The sequence below is a fragment of the Heterodontus francisci genome, chromosome 41, assembly GCF_036365525.1.
Source record: "Heterodontus francisci isolate sHetFra1 chromosome 41, sHetFra1.hap1, whole genome shotgun sequence".
NCBI lineage: Eukaryota > Metazoa > Chordata > Chondrichthyes > Heterodontiformes > Heterodontidae > Heterodontus > Heterodontus francisci.
Genome location: NC_090411.1, coordinates 33,051,106 through 33,069,581, shown reverse-complemented (window position 1 = coordinate 33,069,581; position 18,476 = coordinate 33,051,106). Strand labels below are relative to the sequence as shown.

The window sequence follows — 18,476 nt, the reverse complement described above, 5'->3', positions numbered from 1 at the left end:
TGTCTGATAACGCTCCTGTGAAGCACTTCAGGATGTTTTACTACTTCCACCCTGAACAAATATATAATAGTCACTAATAAATCTAATAGCGAATTCAGGAGAAACCTCCTGACCCAGGGAATGGTTAGCATATGGAACTCACTATCACAGGGAGTAGTTGAGGCGAATAGCATCAATGCATTTAAGGCAAAGTTAGATAAACACATGATGAAGAAAGGAAAAGAAGGATATGTTGAAGGGGTTAGATGAAGAGGGGTTGGGAGGAGGCTCGTGGGCTGAATGGCCTGTTTCTGTGCTGTAAATTCGATGCACTAATTTTCTGTTGGAAACCTCTGCTCTCGCCCAGCTCCTCCCTCCCTCAGACATACACAGCTGGCTAGCAACCTCAGCAGAGCAAAGTCCTTCTGATAGAGCTTGATAACATTTGCTGCAGCTATTAGCCTCGTGTCACTTTGGGACTCAGCTCTGCTGTGAAGTTTTCCTTGGTCAGTGCCTGGAAGAGCAAGCTGCTCGATAATGGGAAGGCATCATGCCCTCAGCTTGACTGGGATTCACCAGGTGCCCCCTTTCATGGGGACGTCCCCCTTTAAGGTAACTTAGAAATTTGGCAGTTTCTTCCAGGATTTCATTGCAAAGATTTCTCCTTCTTCAAACCTTTACAAAGGAAAGGTTAACTTTAAGTACCACATCTCACAGTGTTTTGCATGAAGTATTCATTGAACCATACAGCACAGAAGAAGGCCATTTTGGCCCATCATTCCTGTGCTGGCCCTTTGAAAGAGCTATCCAATTAGTCCCACTCACCCAGCTCTTTCCCCATAGCACTGCTATTTTATTTTCAAGTCAAGTGTATAATCCCTTTTGAAAGTTACTATTGAATCTGCTTCCACTGCCCTTTCAGGCAGCGCGTTCCAGATCAACTCAATGCATTTAAAAATAAACTCATCTCCCCTCTGGGTCTTTTGCCAAAATGGCAACTGCAGAAGCTCCTTGTGCACAGGAGAATCCCATAAACAGTGATGAAATGGACTGACCAGTTAATTTGATGGTGTTGGTTGACAGAGGCTTATTGGACAGGATGCCAGGGAGGATTCCTCCTCTCCAGTCAATACAGCAAACCGTTTTTTAATGCCTACCTTTTTTTTTATTCATTCATGGGATGTGGGCATCGCTGACAAGACTAGAATTTATTGCCCATCCCTAACTTCCCTTGACAAGGTACTGGTGGACTGTCACAGTCCATTTGGTAAAGGTGCTCCAACTGTGTTGTTAGGGAAAGAGTTCTAGGATTTCCCCCCAGTGACAGTGAAGAAACGGCGATATATTTCCAAATCAGGATGGTGTGTGACTTGGAGGAGAACTTGAGATGGTGCTGTTTCCATGCACCTTCTACCCTTGTCCTTCTAGGAGGTAGAGGTCATGGACTTGCAGGTGCTGTTGAAGAATCCTTGGCGATTTTCTGCTTTACATCTTATAGATGGTACATACTGCAGCCACTGTGCGTCGGTGGTGGAGGGGGTGAATATTTAAGGTGGTGGATGGGGTGTCAATCAACCGGACTGCTTTGTCCTGGATGGTGTCGAGCCTCTTGAGTGTTGTTGGAGCTGCACCCATCCAGACAATTGAAGAGTATTCCATCACACTCCTGACTTGTGCCTTGTAGATGCTGGGCAGGCTTTCTGGAGTCAGGAGCTATGTCACTCACTGCAGAATTCCCAGCCTCTGACCTGCTCTAGTAGTCACATTTATGTGGCTGGTCCAGTTAAGTTTCTGGGTGTCCTCAAGGTGTTCATAGTGGGGGATTCGGTGATGGTAATGCCGTTGAATGTCAAGGGAAGGTGATTATGTTCTCTCTTGTTGGAGATATTTTGGGGTTGAGATATATTGGGGTTACAGTATTTTGAAATTGGAGTGTGTGGGGTATTTGTATTTGTCAAATGACAGAAGTCCTTTCAATTGCTCCTCAAAATAGAACCAGTTATCAAACCAGTTTAAAGGTTAAAGATCAAGTTAATAAGCACAGAGAGCACCTTGGGCCAAAAAGATTGTTTACTGTTTATTTGCTTTGTCACATTAACCCCTTAGAAGCTGAGTTTTTGCACATTTCCAGCATACGACATCTCAATAAGACAGGACTAGAATAATAATGGCATCCAGTGTGTGTCAGATAGATTAAAACAAATACAAATGTTGGAAATCGGAGAAAAAATAGAAAATAAAGAAAGAACTTGCATTTATATAGCATCTTTCACATCCCCAGGACATCCCAAAGCACTGCACAGGCAATGAAGTGTAGTTATTGTTATTATGTAAGAAATCCCTTTACTATCTGTCTGACTAACCCTTTCCTCACCATTTACCCGATAAGTGTCTCATCATCTCATTATCCACTTGACAGCTCTTCTTTATGACAATTCTGAGAATTCACCCTCAAGATATATTTGACTAGAGGTACCATGGAACCCTACCCAAGAAAGGGTCCATGTATTCAGAATAGGAGAGACGAGAGATAGGGGCAGGGGAGTAAGTTTTATCAAAAGGATTATTCTCCTGAATGTTCATGGTTTGTGTCACAAAATCCTTAAGGTGTCTATCAAACTTACTGACCAACTAGATCTCCCAATGTTTGTTTGGTTGGCTACTCGGCCTTTTGGCTAAGATCAAGTGTAGTATCTGTTCTTATCAGTGCTTATTTGATTGAGAAGAGACCATGATCATTGCCTTTTGATCCTGGGGAAGCTTTGAGTAAAATGGCTATAACCAATCTTTGAGCTTCAGGCCAGGGAGTGCGCAACACCGTTCGGGTGGTCGTGAAGGACAAGGAAGGAGATGCACCGGTCGATCGCATCTTCTTCATCAAGAAAATTCTCTTCGATTGCTGCGGATTTCAAGCGACGGACGTCTTCTGCCTGCAGGATTTCCCCAGCAGTGGCTACTTCGACGTGACGTTCCAGAACGTGGCGGGATGCATCAAGTTCCTGAAGGCGTTCAAGGAGAAAGGGGACCGGGCGCCACTGTCGATCCTCGCAGCGGAGCCGCTCTTCACGCTTCCGTCACAACGGGACCGGGTGGTGACGATTCACCTCTACAACCCCCATGTTCCGGTGGTGGATGTACTCACCTTTCTCGCCAGGTACGTCGAGGTGGCCGGCAGCAGCACTGATGTCAAGGACCCCTTTGGGATTTGGACCAGCAAGCGGCAGGTCAAGGTGACCTTGAAGGTAGATCCCAGTGGAGCCATCATCCACCCTCCCTCCAGCTTCGCTATCGGGGGAAGTCGAGGCTTCTTGGTCTTCGCTGGGCAGCCCAGAGTTTGCGACACCTGCGGCAAATCTGGTCACGTGGCGGCCGACTGCAGCACGGTTGTTTGCAAGAACTGCAAGGAGGAAGGCCATCAGACCAAGGACTGTAAACAGACTAAGTGTTGCAAGTTGTGCGGTGCGGCAGGCCATCTCTACAAGACCTGCCCCAAACGCTGCCTCAGTTATGCTCAGGCGGCAAGGTCCAAGGAAAGGCTGGGAGAAGGTTCGACGAAGGCGTCCGGTGTTCGAAAGGAGACCAACAACCTTCTCCGCAGTGAGGAACTTCAACCTGAGAAGGAGAAGGAAGGGGAGGCAGCTGAAACCAGCGACCCAGCACCTACCCAGTGCCCGGAAACCCCTCCTCCACAGACAGAATCAATGAAGGAGGAGGCAGCAGATCAGTGGCAAGTGGTCCAGAGGGAAACCACAAAGAAAAAACACCCCAAAGTGGAACAGGCCACCACCCAAACCAGTGGCAAGAGGAGGCTATCTTCTGAATCAGACTGCAACAACTCCTCTTCACTGGACGGGGGAATGCTGGAACGACAGCCCCTTCAAAAGAGGCGGCAGAACTCCGAGATGGATGATAAAGCATCCCAGCCCCCGGGCACTGGAAGCTGTGATGGGCCCGGCGTGCCCCAACCCCAAAGCGCCACACGTAACGATGTGGCCAACGCGTCTCAGCTCCGGGACACCGGGAGCAAAGACACATCTGGCGCACCCCAGCTCCCGGAGGCCGGGAGCAGTGATGTTTTCGGGGAGGAACAGATGGAAGCAACTGAGGACAACCCAATCCTCTCTGCCTACAAGACCACCCCCCTGATGTCACCCGAGCAGAACAAACACTGCATGAAAAACCAAGAGGGGTTTCTGAGCCCAACCAACGTGAAACTGCTCGCGCACACGATGGGTATGCAGGAACATCCCGAAGGACTGGGACTAGCAAGGACAAATGGTATGGGAAGCAACAACTAACTTTAAAAAATGGGTGTAAGGATTGCTTCCATTAATGTGCGTAGCATTAAGTCAGCTACGCGATGCGTTTCAACCTTGGATTACCTTGCCAAGGTCAAAGCTGACCTACTGTTTCTACAGGAGTGTGGAATACCACACCTCAGCACCTACAGGCAGTGGTTGCGATGGTGGTCCCACGGGCCATCGATCTGGTCAGGGGGTAATGATTGCCGTTTCTCCGGCCTGGGTATTCTGCTGCGGGGAGGTAATTTCACCATCTCCGAAGTTAAGGAGGTGGTGGGCGGCCGCCTCCTCGTAGCAGACGTGATGTACAACAACGCTCCGCTCCGGTTGATCAACTTGTACGCCCCGGTACAACGCAGCGAGCGGCTGACCGTCTTCCAGCAGCTCCCACTGCTGCTGGCGACGTCCAGGCCGGTCATCCTAGGCAGTGACTTCAACTGCATCATCGATGCGGCTGGACGATCCGGCAGTGATGACAGCAAACTGGACGCTACGTCCAGATTCCTAATAGAAACAGTTAAAGATGCCAAACTGCACGACGTCTTCAGCAAACCTGCAGACGGAGCGCAGCGCAGATACACATGGTCAAGATCGGACGTGTCTGCCCGTTCCAGGATTGACTTCCTGTTTGTGTCCCGTGCTGTCACGGTCGGATCCACCGACATCAAGCCGATGTTCTTCTCCGACCACTGCCTCTTACTGGCCGAATGTCACTTACAGGACGACCAGCGGGTTGGCAGAGGGACGTGGAAGCTCAATGCTACACTGCTGACCCCAGAGAACGTTGAGGAACTCAAAAGGGATTACAAAGGTTGGAGGACCGTGAAACCCCTCTTTGAGTCTCCAGTTCACTGGTGGGAAGCGATCAAGGAGAACATCAGGAGGTTCTTCATCCACAAAGGTGTTCAGAAGGCGAGAGAGAGACAGAGGGAAATGTCCCGACTCCAGAAAATTATGCAAAATTTACTCCGGTTGCAGTCAATGGGGGTCGAGGTCAAGGAGGATGTCCAAGAGGTGAAGAGCCAGCAGGCCTCGCTCTTTGCCAAGGAGGCCTCCAAGATCATCTTCCGGTCCAGAGTCCGCTCCATCGAGCAGGATGAGACGTGCTCGCGTTACTTCTTCCAAAAGGTACACAGAGAGAGCTCTGTTATCAGCAGCCTGAAGGAAGAAGATGGCTCGGTAACGTCTTCGCAGTCCGACGTACTAAGGATCAGCAAATCCTTTTATGCTGGGCTGTATGACGCGAAGCTCACAGACAGCAGAGCCTCCCAGTCCTTCCTGTCATCTATCACAGAGGTCTTAGACGACAGCAGGAGGGAGAGACTGGACAAGCCGCTAACTCTGGATGAGCTGACAAAGGCCGTCGAGTCCTTCGAGCCGAGTAAAACTCCTGGAAGTAACGGCTTACCGGTCGAGTTGTACTCGGCCCTGTGGGACTGGGTCGGCCCGGACCTGCTGGAAGTATACGAGAGTATGCTCCTGGCCGGCAGCATGTCAGAATCCATGAGGAAAGGCATCACCACCCCCATTTACAAGCGGAAGGGGGAGAGGGCAGAAATCAGAAATTTGCGGCCCATCTCACTGCTTAATGTTGACTCCAAAATTCTGTCCAAAGTCATAGCCAGTCGAGTCAAGTCTGCTCTGGAGTTGGTGATCCACCCGGATCAGACCTGTACTGTACCCGGCAGGAAGATGTCTGATCGTCTCGCGCTACTCAGGGATACGATCGCCTACGTGCGGGACAGGAGGGTGGACACCTGCCTCATCAGCCTGGACCAGGAGAAGGCTTTTGACAGGATATCGCACACCTACATGATGGACGTGCTTTCCGAAATGGGGTTTGGGGAGGGAATCTGCAATTGGATCCAACTGCTCTACACAAACATTAGAAGCACAGTCTCAATCAATGGGTGGGAATTGGAAAGTTTCCCGATCAAATCTGGAGTCAGACAGGGCTGTCCTCTCTCCCCGGTCTTGTTTGTTTGCTGTATTGAACCCTTTGCTGAGTCTATTAGGAAGGATGCGAGCATAAGAGGGGTGACAATCCCAGGCAGTGGAGGCACTCAGGTTAAAACCTCCCTGTACATGGATGACGTCGCCGTCTTCTGCTCGGATCCGCTGTCCGTGCGCAGACTGATGAGCATCTGCGACCAGTTCGAACTGGCCTCGGGAGCCAAAGTTAACCACGGCAAGAGCGAGGCCATGTTCTTTGGGAACTGAGCTCACCAATCCTGTGTCCCCTTCACCGTCAGGTCAGATTACCTGAAGGTGCTGGGGATATGGTTCGGAAGGGCCGGGGCATGCACCAAAACCTGGGAGGAGCGAGTAGCCAAGGTACGACAAAAGTTGGGCATGTGGGGGCAGCGATCTCTCTCCATTGTGGGTAAGAACCTGGTCATCAGGTGCGAGGCGCTCACGTTGTTGCTCTACGTGGCTCATGTCTGGTCCATACCCCACTCCTGCGCTGTGGCGGTCACCCGAGCCATTTTCCGCTTCATCTGGGAATGTAAAATGGACCGGGTCCGGAGGGACACGATGTTCAAATCTCTGGATAAGGGCGGGAAAAATGTACCCAACGTGGCCCTCATCCTGATGACCACCTTCGTGTGCGGCTGCATCAAGCTGTGTGTAGATCCCCAGTACGCAAACTCCAAGTGTCACTACGTGCTGAGGTTCTATCTGTCCCCGGTGTTGCGAAGGCCGGGCCTGGTCACATTGCCGCGGAACACTCCACGCAGTTAGACTGTGCCGTACCACCTATCCTTCGTGGAGCAGTTTCTGCGGGAAAACACCTTTGACCACCGGTCCATCAGGCAGTAGTCTGCACGGAATGTCCTCAAGGGCCTACGGGGAAAGGAGACGGTGGATCCTGTCGGATGGTTCCCCGAGCAGACCGTCAAAGTCATTTGGCGGAATGCCTCATCACCAGAACTTTCAAACAAGCACCAAGATGTAGCTTGGCTGGTGGTGAGAAGGGCCCTCCCCGTCAGATCCTTCCTGCCCGAAGTCTCGCCCCCTCCGCACAATGCCCCCGCGGTGGCTGTGGTGGGGAAGAGACGGTTGCCCACCTCCTTCTGGAGTGTGTCTTTGCAAAGCAGGTGTGGAAAGAGATGCAGTGGGTTTTGTCGAGGTTCATCCCAAGCAGCTCTGTAACACAGGAGTCAGTGCTCTACGGGCTGTTCCCAGGGACGCACACCGAGACAAACATCAACTGCTGCTGGAGGACTATCAATTCGGTGAAAGACGCCCTTTGGTCTGCCCGAAACTTGCTGGTCTTTCAGCGCAAAGAGTTGTCCACCACCGAGTGTTGCAGACTGGCACATTCCAAGGTCCAGGACTACGTGCTGAGGGACGCACTAAAGCTTGGGGCAGCCGCAGCAAAGGCTCAATGGGGAAAGACCACAGTGTAAGGTCCCCCCACCAAGCTGAACTGAGGGGCTGGACCCATGGGAAACCCCTCGAACTGTATCGGGAAAATTTTGTGTGCTGTAAATGTAAAAATGTATATGGCATGACAATGAAATGGAAGGGTTGTGAGGCAACTCATGATTGTATTGAAGGAAACTGATCATCTTTGCACTGTTTGTATTTTTTGACTTGATGCTGTTTGAAACTGTTTGGGAATGTAATTTTTACAGATTTTTATGAATAAAGTATATTTTGGAAAAAAAAACTGTTTGTTTGGTTGGGCAGTGGAGAGCTTAGACACCTTCCTATCCCTCTAAGGACACTCAGTGCTCAGTGGGTTAATTCCACAGCCCTGTGTTGTTGGCACAGGTTCTAATGGTGTATCAGCGCGGTCCATTGTTGTGCTGTAGACAGTGAGGACTGTCTCAAGAGGTTAGGCTCTAAAAGCTACCGGGTCCCTGCAAGTTTTTGTCATACAGGAACTGAGTACCCTTCAACCTGCATCACACTATTGTGGAGTACCCTTATTATTCCCTTAATACCGAGTGTATGCTGACTACATAGAATTACATTGAATTTACAGCACAGGAAGAGGTCATTTGGCCCAACTGCTTTTATCAGTGTTTATGCTCCACATGAGCCTCCTCCCACCCTAATTCCTCTCCCTCTATCACCATATCTTTTTATTCCTTTCTCCCTCATGTGTTTATCTGGTTTCCCCTTAAATGCATCTATGCTATTTACCTCAACTATTTCATGTGGTAGCGAGTTCCACATTCTCACCACTCTGTGTAAAGAAGGTTCTCCTGAATTCGCTATTGGATTTAAATTTATTAACAAATATCTTTAAAAATTGATTTTGAGAACCCCTTGCAGGAGATTTATCAATAAATTGGTGTCCTGGGCCAATATTTATTCTCAAATCAACATCACAAAAAAAACAGATGACCTGGTCATTATCAAATTGCTGTTTGTGGGATCTTGCTGTGCGCACATTGGCTGCCACCTTTCCCTACATTACAACAGTGACTACACTTCAAAAAGTACTTCATTGACTGTCAAGCGCTTTAGGGCATGCTGAGATTGTGAAAATTGCCAAATAAATGGCAATTTTTCTTATTCTTTCTTTTATTCATGACTATCTAATATTTATGACCCCTAATTCTGAATTGTCCTGAGCATGCTCCTTTTTGTCTGATGTCTGTGCCAGTGACAGAATGTGTGAGGGTGGGGATGGGTGACAATTTTTTTCTCACTCTCTGAGAATTTAGCATAGATGAGGGGCTGGGTTGCCAACTCTGGTTGGCCATATTCCTGGAGGTGCCATTTAGCGTGCCTCCTGCTCCCGACAGCCCTGTGTTAGTCAAACAGCCTTTACTTCCATATTGCCAAAATTTTTATAAATCAATTAACAAAATAATTCAAAGAAAATTTTAAAAAAACATAATATTTCTAACTTTGCTATGACTTTTCTCTCGGGTGTTGCTCACAGCTGTGTCCAGGAGATTAATCTTCAATTCCTGGAGACTCCAAGGCAAACCTGGAGGGTTGGCAGCCCAAATGAAGGATTAAGGCCTTTGCCACAGGCTCAAGGTTTGAAAGACCAAAAGATAAGTTGTGATAAATCAAGTGGCTGGGTGGAGCCAAATTGGGTTTCAAAAGCCTGTAGTCTAAGGGAAAATTGAGGGGAGCGGGGCTGAGGGATCCTGAGATTATCCCAGGATAATAAGGTTTGACAAAAAGTAAATTGAGGCAAATCTCTTTTTCATTCCTAGGTAGTTGCTTCCAGGAGCCCTGTGCAGCCACTCTGTGTCTTGCTTGCTCTCACTGTTTACATAGGGACATCTGAGGCACGAGTAGAGGAGACGTTATGTGGAGCGGAACTCGTGGACGCACTGCAGTTCATCTGTGCGGAGAGAGGGTTTTATTTTGGTGAGAACGCATTTTCTATCCTTAAATATCACAAAATGTAGACGCAACACAAATAACGGTCTGAAATCTTTTCCTGCAAGCACCAATTCAACTCAGAATGAATAGAGAGTGTCCTTTGGTACGTTTCCCAACTTGTTCTATATTTTTTTCAATTCCCCGATCTGCCTGCCTTGCAGTGAGGAGGGTTAATGTGCAGCCCACTCCTGGGCCATGTCCATGCTCTTTGTATCTTACCCACCACCAGGTAACCAGGAACCCCCAAATGCTTGGTCCTTCCTGTTATATTTTCTCTATGCATGCTTGCTGGGAGATGTTGCAGCCGCTCCTTGGTACCTCCTGTTCAATGGTGTTCACTTTTGGAAGCAATCGATTGAGATTTGAAACTACACCTGCCCCCTTACCGCACTCTGAATCATAGTACTCCAATGCTCAGTATCAGTGCACTCCCAATTTTCAAAAAAAATATTGATTATGAGAACTCATAGCGGGAGATTTTCAACTTGCTGCCCAGTGATAAACCTGGTATTGTGATTGGCCATCTGCAATAGAAGCCACCAGCCTTTCACTTCCATTGATTGGATGATTTCTATCCATTCCTTGCCATTGATTGAATAGCTTCTGTCCATTAGTTGCCATTGATTGGGTGACCCCACTGTCTCCTGAACTTGTAACAAGTCTGTCTTAGGTTGAATTACCTTAATTTTCGTTCAGTATTTCTTCCTTCCCCATTATTGCAGACAGTGCTAGCTCCCTCCCTGGGGTACAGTTCCACTGGTGTTGCCCATTCTCCGGCACTTTTCCCGGGTGACCACTATTCCCAGAGAATGAAAGAGCTTGCATTTCTATCGACATTATCAACACTTTGCAGCCAAAAAAACAGCACTCACTGTTGTTATATAGGCAAACACTCAAGCCAAATAGTGCCCAGCAAGATCCCACAAACAGCAAAGTGACCATAGCCAAAACATCTGTTTTGCTGATGCTGCTTGAGGGATAAATATTGGCCAGGAAATTGGAGAATTCTCCATTACATTAAGTTGTATTTACACTTAAGTTTAGTTATATTTACGCTTGTTAAGTTATATTTACAGTCCATGACATGTAACTAGCATGGGGATTAGAAGTGCTGACTGGATGTATTTAGCCTGTTATGAGTTCAATGGGGCATGTTTACATGGCTTTGTCGATAGCTCGGCAGATTACTGAATTTCATGGAAAGCTAACTGACAGATTAATCAAAGCCTCATCAATGGGCCACACTCTGCATTGTATCTCATCATCCAGATCCCCTTGCCCGATCTTCCTCTATCGGAAAATAATAATCTTCGAGGAACAAAGATTAACATCACCATTCACCAACTCACCCTTTGACTCGATCTCTTCTCTCTTCAACCCATTTATACACTGTCTAATTCAATTAGTTTCTTTTTTTTGGATTCATTTATGGGATTTGGGCGTCGCTGGCTAGGCCAGCATTTATTGCCCATCACTAATTGCCCTTGAGAACATAAGAACAGAAGAACTAGGAGCAAGAGTAGGTAATTCAGCCCCTCGAGCCTGCTCTGCCATTCAATACAATCATGGCTGATCTCATCTTGGCCTCAACTCCACTTTCCTGTCCATTCTTGAACCGCTGCAGTCCATGTGGGGTAGGTACACCTACAGTGCTGTTAGGAAGGGAGCCCTGCGGTGAAAAACTTTCCCCTGACTTTATATGTTACTCCTAATGTCTTCATTAGTAGCTTGTTTCCCCTAGGAATTGAACTCTCCACTATTACAGTCCCATATAGGATCTCTGTTCATTCCAGAAAAAAACATAAACAGGCTTTTTAAATACAAGCACAGAGTACAAAAGCAAGGAAGTTATGCTGAACCTTTATAAAACACTGGTTAAGCCCAGCTGATGTTGTGTGACCAATTCTGAGAACCACGTAAGCCTTAGAGAGAGTGTGGAAGAGATTTACCAGAACAGTGCTAGGGGTGAAAGGCTTCAGTCATGTGGTGATACTGGAGTAATTGGGGTTGTTCTGCTTAGAGCAGAGAAGGTTAAGGGCTCATTTAAATAAAAGTGTTCAAAATCATTAGAGGTTTTTGATAGAGTAAATAAGGAAAAACTGTTTCCACTGGCAGGAAGATCGGTAACTAGAGGACACAGATTTAAGACAATGGGCTAAAGAGCCAGAAGTGACTTGAGGAAAAAAAATTACATGGCGAGTTGTTACAATCTGGAATGTACTGATGAAAGGCTGATGAAGCAGATCAATAATATCTTTCAAAAGGAATTGGATAAATACTTGAATAGAAGTTTGCAGAACTATGGGGAAAGAGTAGGGGAGAGGGACTAATTGGATAGCTCTTTCAAAGAACCAGCACAGGCACGATGCACTATATTATTCTATCATTCTTAATATCAAATCTATTGTAACTAAATCTGTCCCATTACATTGAGTGTATAAAATGCACTCCCTGGGAGTGTTTGATGGGGACAGTGTAGAGGGAGCTTTACTCTGTATCTAACCCCATCCTGTACCTGTCCCGGGAGTATTTGATGGGGACAGTGTAGAGGGAGCTTTACTCTGTATCTAACCCCATCCTGTACCTGTCCCGGGAGTGTTTGATGGGGACAGTGGAGAGGGAGCTTTACTCTGTATCTAACCCCATCCTGTACCTGTCCTGGGAGTGTTTGATGGGGACAGTGTAGAGGGAACTTTACTCTGTATCTAACCCCGTGCTGTATCTGCCCTGGGAGTGTTTGATGGGGACAGTGTAGAGGGAGCTTTACTCTGTATCTAACCCCATCCTGTACCTGTCCTGGGAGTGTTTGATGGGGACAGTGTAGAGGGAGCTTTACTCTGTATCTAACCCCATCCTGTACCTGTCCTGGGAGTGTTTGATGGGGACAGTGTAGAGGGAGCTTTACTCTATATGTAATCCCGTACTGTACCTGTCCCGGGAGTGTTTGATGGGGACAGTGTAGAGGGAGCTTTACTCTGTATCTAACCCAGTGCTGTACCTGTCCTGGGAGTATTTGATGGGGACAGTGTAGAGGGAGCTTTACTCTGTATCTAACCCCGTACTGTACCTGTCCCGGGAGTGTTTGATGGGGACAGTGTAGAGGGAGCTTTACTCTGTATCTAACCCCATCCTGTACCTGTCCCGGGAGTGTTTGATGGGGACAGTGTAGAGGGAGCTTTACTCTGTATCTAACCCCCATTTTTTTTTTTCTTTTTTCTTTTTTTTTGTGTTTGATGGGGACAGTGTAGAGGAAGCTTTACTCTGTATCTAACCCCGTACTGTACCTGTCCCGGGCGTGTTTAATGGGGACAGTGTAGAAGGAGCTTTACTCTGTATCTAACCCCGTACTGTACCTGTCCCAGGAGTGTTTGATGGGGACAGTGTAGAGGGAGCTTTACTCTGTCTCTAACCCTGTTTTTTTTTGTGAGTGTTTGATGGGGATAGTGTAGAGGGAGCTTTACTCTGTATAACCTGTTTTTTTTTAGGTGGTCTTGACACCCCAGGCTCCTTTTACATATTTTTGTTGAGGGGGCCTTTATTCTTCAGGACCCCTTTATATACATTATATAAAATAACTTTATTAAAATCATATAAACAAAACAAAAACTCAAATTTAAATGCAATTCTTTGTATCTATTATGCACTGCAGCCCCTGCGGTGCCCACCGGTCACGGAAGGCCTCAAGCGTACCGGCAGACACCGCATCCTCCTTCTCCAGGGACACCCGGGCGCGAATGTAACCTTGGAAAAAGGGTAGGCAAGCAGGTCGGATGTAGCCCCCGACGGCCCGCTGCTTGGACCTTTGAATTGCTACCTTGGCTGCAATTCTCTGCGACTGTACCTGCCCTGGGAGTGTTTGATGGGGACTCAAACTGCTGAAAGTATTGAAATTATTTCTTTCTGCCAGTAATGAAAATTACTGGAATAAGAAGATAAAGCAAGCATTTGAGTGAAATGCAAGGAAGGCAAATTGAAGACGAGCCCTTTGCGTAATTGGCTGTTTGATTCCTGTATGTTTAATGCCTCCACTCTCCTCGTTCCCAGTCAGCAGAGTGGTGGGTCGTCGGAGCAGGCAGAACCGAGGAATCGTGGAGCAATGCTGCTTCCGTAGCTGTGACCTTCTGAAACTGGAGACGTACTGTGCCGTCCCACCAGAGGCAGCTAGATCTACACCTTCCACAGCACCACAGAGGACATTGCTGCACAGGGTAAGGCTCAAATGGGAAAATCCAGCAACAATATTCCTTCTCCTGACAGTAAGAACTTGGATATCTGTAATGCTCTTCGCAACCTCAGGATGTCCCAAGTCACTTTATTGTAACTTTTGAAGTGTAGTCACTGTTGTAATGTAGGAAACGCAACAACTAAGCAAGCTCCCGCACAAACAACAATGAGGTAAATGACCAGATAATGTTTTAGGTGGCAGTTCAAGGATAAATGTTAGCTGGGACACTGGGGAGAACTTCCTTTCTTCTTCATTGATTAGATGGGATCCTGGCTCATTTTTTCTACTTCCTGCCTCACTCTAGGGGAATTCAGGTCCCTACTCCCAATCTAGCTGGGGTCAGCTGGCAGCAGAGACCATGGCTGGAACCTGGGGCTTTTTGAGTCTGCAAGGCTCAGTACTGCACTCCGCAAAAGCTGCACTCTTATCTCCAAAAAGAGTTAAAAACACTTGGAACTTTTTTTTTCTGTTTTCTTCCTGTGTTCAAACAGATCGTGGGGAAACGGTCACTTGGAAGTGAACAGGGTGAGCTCACCTGGCCTACAGAACACTTGGAGAAATACCCGAACAACGCAAATCCTGCTCTCCCGCCTGAAGCTGAGATCCGTGACTGGTCGGGTCGGAGCGAAGCCTCAGCGCGCATTGATGACATCACATGGCGTGTGCGGTACCCTCCCCAGCACCGGTTGTGGATGAGCGCGGAGCTGCACTCTCCCCAGGCCAGCCTGCTCTCTCCTTCGACGCGCTGAGCCATTCCTCATGCGCGAGGAGGGTCTGACTGTTCAAGTTGACTTTTGAACTTTAAGGACGACACGACCGCACGACTAGCCGATAAGGCCACGCTGGCAATAAAGCGCAACAGATAGACAATATGAGGGGACGGTGCGGAATTAAGGGAAGCATAACGCTCAGGGATTTCCGCTGTTGCAAGAACTTAGTAAACATCTCCCTCACTTCGACAAATAAATCTTTCAGCTCTCAGGGCTCCAGGAAGTTTTAGCTCATGTAGAAGAAGAGCTTGGAGGAGAGCGAGGCCCACTTCTCACCCACCCTCCCCCAGTTGTAGCACCATTTCTCAGACAACTGCCACTTGTTTGTCTATTAACGGGGGGAGGTGCTCACCTAGACAGTAGAGTTGAGCAGGTCTAAAGGTAGGGCAGGGGAGAAATGAAGCCCACATCCAGCCCAACTGGTAGTAACCAAAGCCGAGCGAAGACACGAGAGAGGCCCAGAAGCGTCACAGAACGCAGTACCAAGGATCTGCTTGTAGACATCAGCAATTTAATTTGTCAATCGCCAGTTGTTTTCCTATAGTGTGATAGTGCCATCTAATAACTATGAGAGTGCAGCACAAAATATTTCGATGAGTCCAGCCATTGTCCTGCAATAGCTGACACCTCCATTCACCAAAGGATGAGCAAAACAGTTATTTTGAGGCTCAGATGAACAGAATCACAGAATCAGAGAATGGTTATGGCACAAAAGGAGGCCGGTTGTATCCGTGCCAAATGAGGGTGTTGCACACCTGGTGTAGTAACTAATACATTTCCAGGTTACTCTTGGTTTCTGGGGCAGATGAGATCTAAGATTTTGCTTTGGCCTTAAAACCCTCTGCTCACCTGTACATCCGAGAAATCCCCACAGAGATTAGATTAGTATTATAGGCAGTAAAGTGCCAGTGAGTGTATAATGTGTATAATTACCTTCTGGTGTAACACGCCTGCCCATATATCACACCCAATGTTTAACTGCATAACACACCCCCTTCTGCAAAACACAACTCCCTGAATGGATACAACAGCATAGTGAACATAAGAACATGAGAAACAGTGGCAGGAGTAGGCCATTCGGCCCCTCAAACCTGCTGTGCCATTCCTGTCTGCCGCAACCCCTCCCCCACCCTCCACATAACCCTCGACTCCCTTGTTTATCAAAAATCTGTCCATCTCAGCCTTAAATATATTCAATGACCCGGCCTCCATTGCTTGCTGGGGTAGAGAATTCCAAAGGTTAACAAGCGTCTGAGAGAAGAGATTCCTCCTCATCGCTGTCTTAAATGGGAGACTTATTTTGAAACTGTGCCCCCTAGTTCTAGATTCCCCCACAAGGGGAAACATCCTCTCAGCATCTACCCTGTCAAGCCCCCTCAGAATCTAAAATGTTTCAATAGATCACCTCTCATTCTTCTAAACTCCAATGAGTATAGGCCAAACCTGCTCAACCTTTCCTCATAAGACAACCCCTTCATCCCAGGAGTCAACCTCGTAACCTTCTCTGAACTGCCCCCATTGCAAGTATATCCCTCCCTAAATAAGGGGCTCATTTGAAATGCCTCCGGGAAGTCTTGGCCCGTTATTGGCGGTGGCGGTGAGGCCTCGTGGCGGCTCCCCCCGCCACTTCTTAAAAATGCAAAGTAACTAATTAATTGCTTCCCGCTCCTGCCGTCTGTCACGCCTCGATACTGGTGCCAGTGGCGGGCACTCCCCCGCCTTCAGATCTCTGTCCAAAGATCCGATGCAGGAAACTGGTGGGGAGGGGGGAACAGGTAAGCGGTGGGGGGGGGGGGGGGGGGGGGGGGTGGGGGTTGGAAGCAGACTAATCTGATTCGTGTAGGGGATGGTGGGAGGGGGTTGAAGTTAAAAGTTTATAAACTTTGCGGGGAGGAAGGTCAGGTACACAAGTTAAGTATTTTGTGGGGGAGTGGGGAGAGGGCAAGGAATTAACTATGGTTATTGTGGGGGGGGGGGGTTGGGAGAGGGGATAGGAACATTTATTCAATTATTTTAATTACATTTCAAATGCCTATATCTTTTAATATTTAAACTAAATGGAAGGGCTGGATGCCCATTAAAAATGGCGTCGGCGCCTGCACAATGGTGCCTGGACCGCCCACTCCCTCCACGTCATCGGCGGGAGAATGGTCCGCCCCAGGCGTGTAAATGAACCGCCAGGTTCAATATTGCAGTGGATCCACAATGAGTTTACGTCCAGCACCAACCTCAACGGCGGACATGTACAATTCAGCCCAAAGAGACCAAAACTGCACTCTGTACTCTGGGTGTGATCTCACCAACGCCCCGTAGTGATTATGTTACCGGTCTTAAATTCCAGAGGCTTGCACTAATGATCTTGAAGACATGATTCAAATCCCGCCATGGCAGCTGGGAAGTTTAGGTTCACATAATTAAATAAAATCTGGAATTTAGAAACTGGTATCAGTAATGAAATTATCGGATTGTCGTAAAAACCCTCATCTGGTTCACGAATGTGCTTTAGGGAAGGAAATCTGCCGTCCTTACCTGGTCTGGCCAACGTGAGACTGCAGACCCACAGCAATGCGGTTGACTCTTAACTGCCCTCTGAAATGGCCAAGCAAGCAACTCAGTTGTACTCAAGAAGACGGCCCTTCGCTGCCTTCTTAAGGGCAAATAGAGATGGGCAATAAACATTGACTTACCAGCAACACTCACATCCCATGAATGAAAAGATATCCCAGTATATAACACAATTCTCTATCAGGAAACAGAAGGAGGAAATTTAGAAAAAGTAAGATGGCTGCCTCAGCTGTTTTCTATTTAATTTACGGAGGCAGTGGTGTATCAGAGAGCTCTGGTGAAGAGTTCTTCCTTTGGACTGCATGGATTAGGAGGAGACAATTTCACTACTTCAACCCTTTGGGTCTTGTCAAGCAATCATTAGTTTATGGGGTTAAGGAGTTTGGGCAGAGCTTGCCAATAAAAGACCAGGGTCCGTCTAGTTCACCCTCTGCCATCTTGGTAGTCACATGATACAACGATAAAGGATTTGTTGACCAATCACAGCGATCAATCTCTGTCAATGAGTCTACAACAGAGCCAGACATGAGGTGAGGAAAAACCCCCCCAGTAGAGAGCTTTGGGAACCGTTGGTCCAAAGTAACCTGTTCCTCCCAGCTACGAGTAACCAAAGAATTCTTGAGCGCTGTCCAGTAACCTCTGTTGGGAAGTGCGCATGTGCGGATACCGGATCCAGGATTGGGTGAAGCTGCGATTTCCCCCTATGGTCAAATACCCAGCCACCACTCACTGTCTAGTCTCACATGAAAATGGCCATGAGGGCAAGGTGCCTCAGGGTGGCAAGTGCACAAGGACTTGGATGCCAGCAGAAGTCAGTGCCTTCAAGAGATAAAGGGAGAAAATTGAAACACCCGCCCCCAACAAAACAACAACTTGGATTTATATAGTGTCTTTAACCTAACACATCCCAAGGCGCTTCACAGGAGCGTTATCAAATAAAATTTGATACCACATAAGGAGTTATTGGGACAGGTGACGAAAAGCTTGGTCAAAGAGGCAGATTTTAACGAAGAAAGAGACTCGGAGAGGTTTAGGGAAGGTATTCCAGAGCTTAGGGATTTGTCAGCTGATAGTGGTGGGGTGAAGGGAATGGGGGAATGCACAAGAGGCCAGTGTGGGAGAAAAGCAAAGATCTCGGAGGGTTATACAGCAGGAGGAGTTTACAGAGATAGAGAGGGGTGAGGAAATGGAGGGATTTGAACACAAGAATTAGAATTTTAAATTTCAGTCATTGCCAGGCCAGGAGCCAATATAGACCAACGGGTAGAGAGGCTCAGCGAA

At 47.7% G+C, this 18,476-nt stretch overlaps 1 protein-coding gene and 1 pseudogene across 1 annotated transcript; both read left to right on the top strand.

Annotated features, from left to right (window-relative positions):
* The first annotated feature begins 456 nt into the window (after window positions 1–456).
* Window positions 457–15,771, top strand: LOC137353696 (uncharacterized). Its single transcript, XM_068020056.1, has 4 exons — window positions 457–591; window positions 9,464–9,620; window positions 13,680–13,843; window positions 14,352–15,771. Exons 1-4 carry the CDS (start codon window positions 517–519, stop codon window positions 14,607–14,609), a joined length of 654 nt encoding a protein of 217 aa, XP_067876157.1. The 5' UTR covers window positions 457–516; the 3' UTR covers window positions 14,610–15,771.
* Window positions 2,635–2,743, top strand: LOC137354831 (U2 spliceosomal RNA; annotated as a pseudogene).
* Window positions 15,772–18,476: the final 2,705 nt, after the last annotated feature.

Coding starts and splice junctions, on each gene's coding strand:
- LOC137353696 (XM_068020056.1), top strand. CDS start 517: ATGGGAAGGCATCATGCCCTCAGCTTGACTGGGATTCACCAGGTGCCC. Junction 592..9,463: donor TGGGGACGTCCCCCTTTAAG/GTAACTTAGAAA, acceptor TTTCATTCCTAG/GTAGTTGCTTCCAGGAGCCC. Junction 9,621..13,679: donor GGAGAGAGGGTTTTATTTTG/GTGAGAACGCAT, acceptor CCTCGTTCCCAG/TCAGCAGAGTGGTGGGTCGT.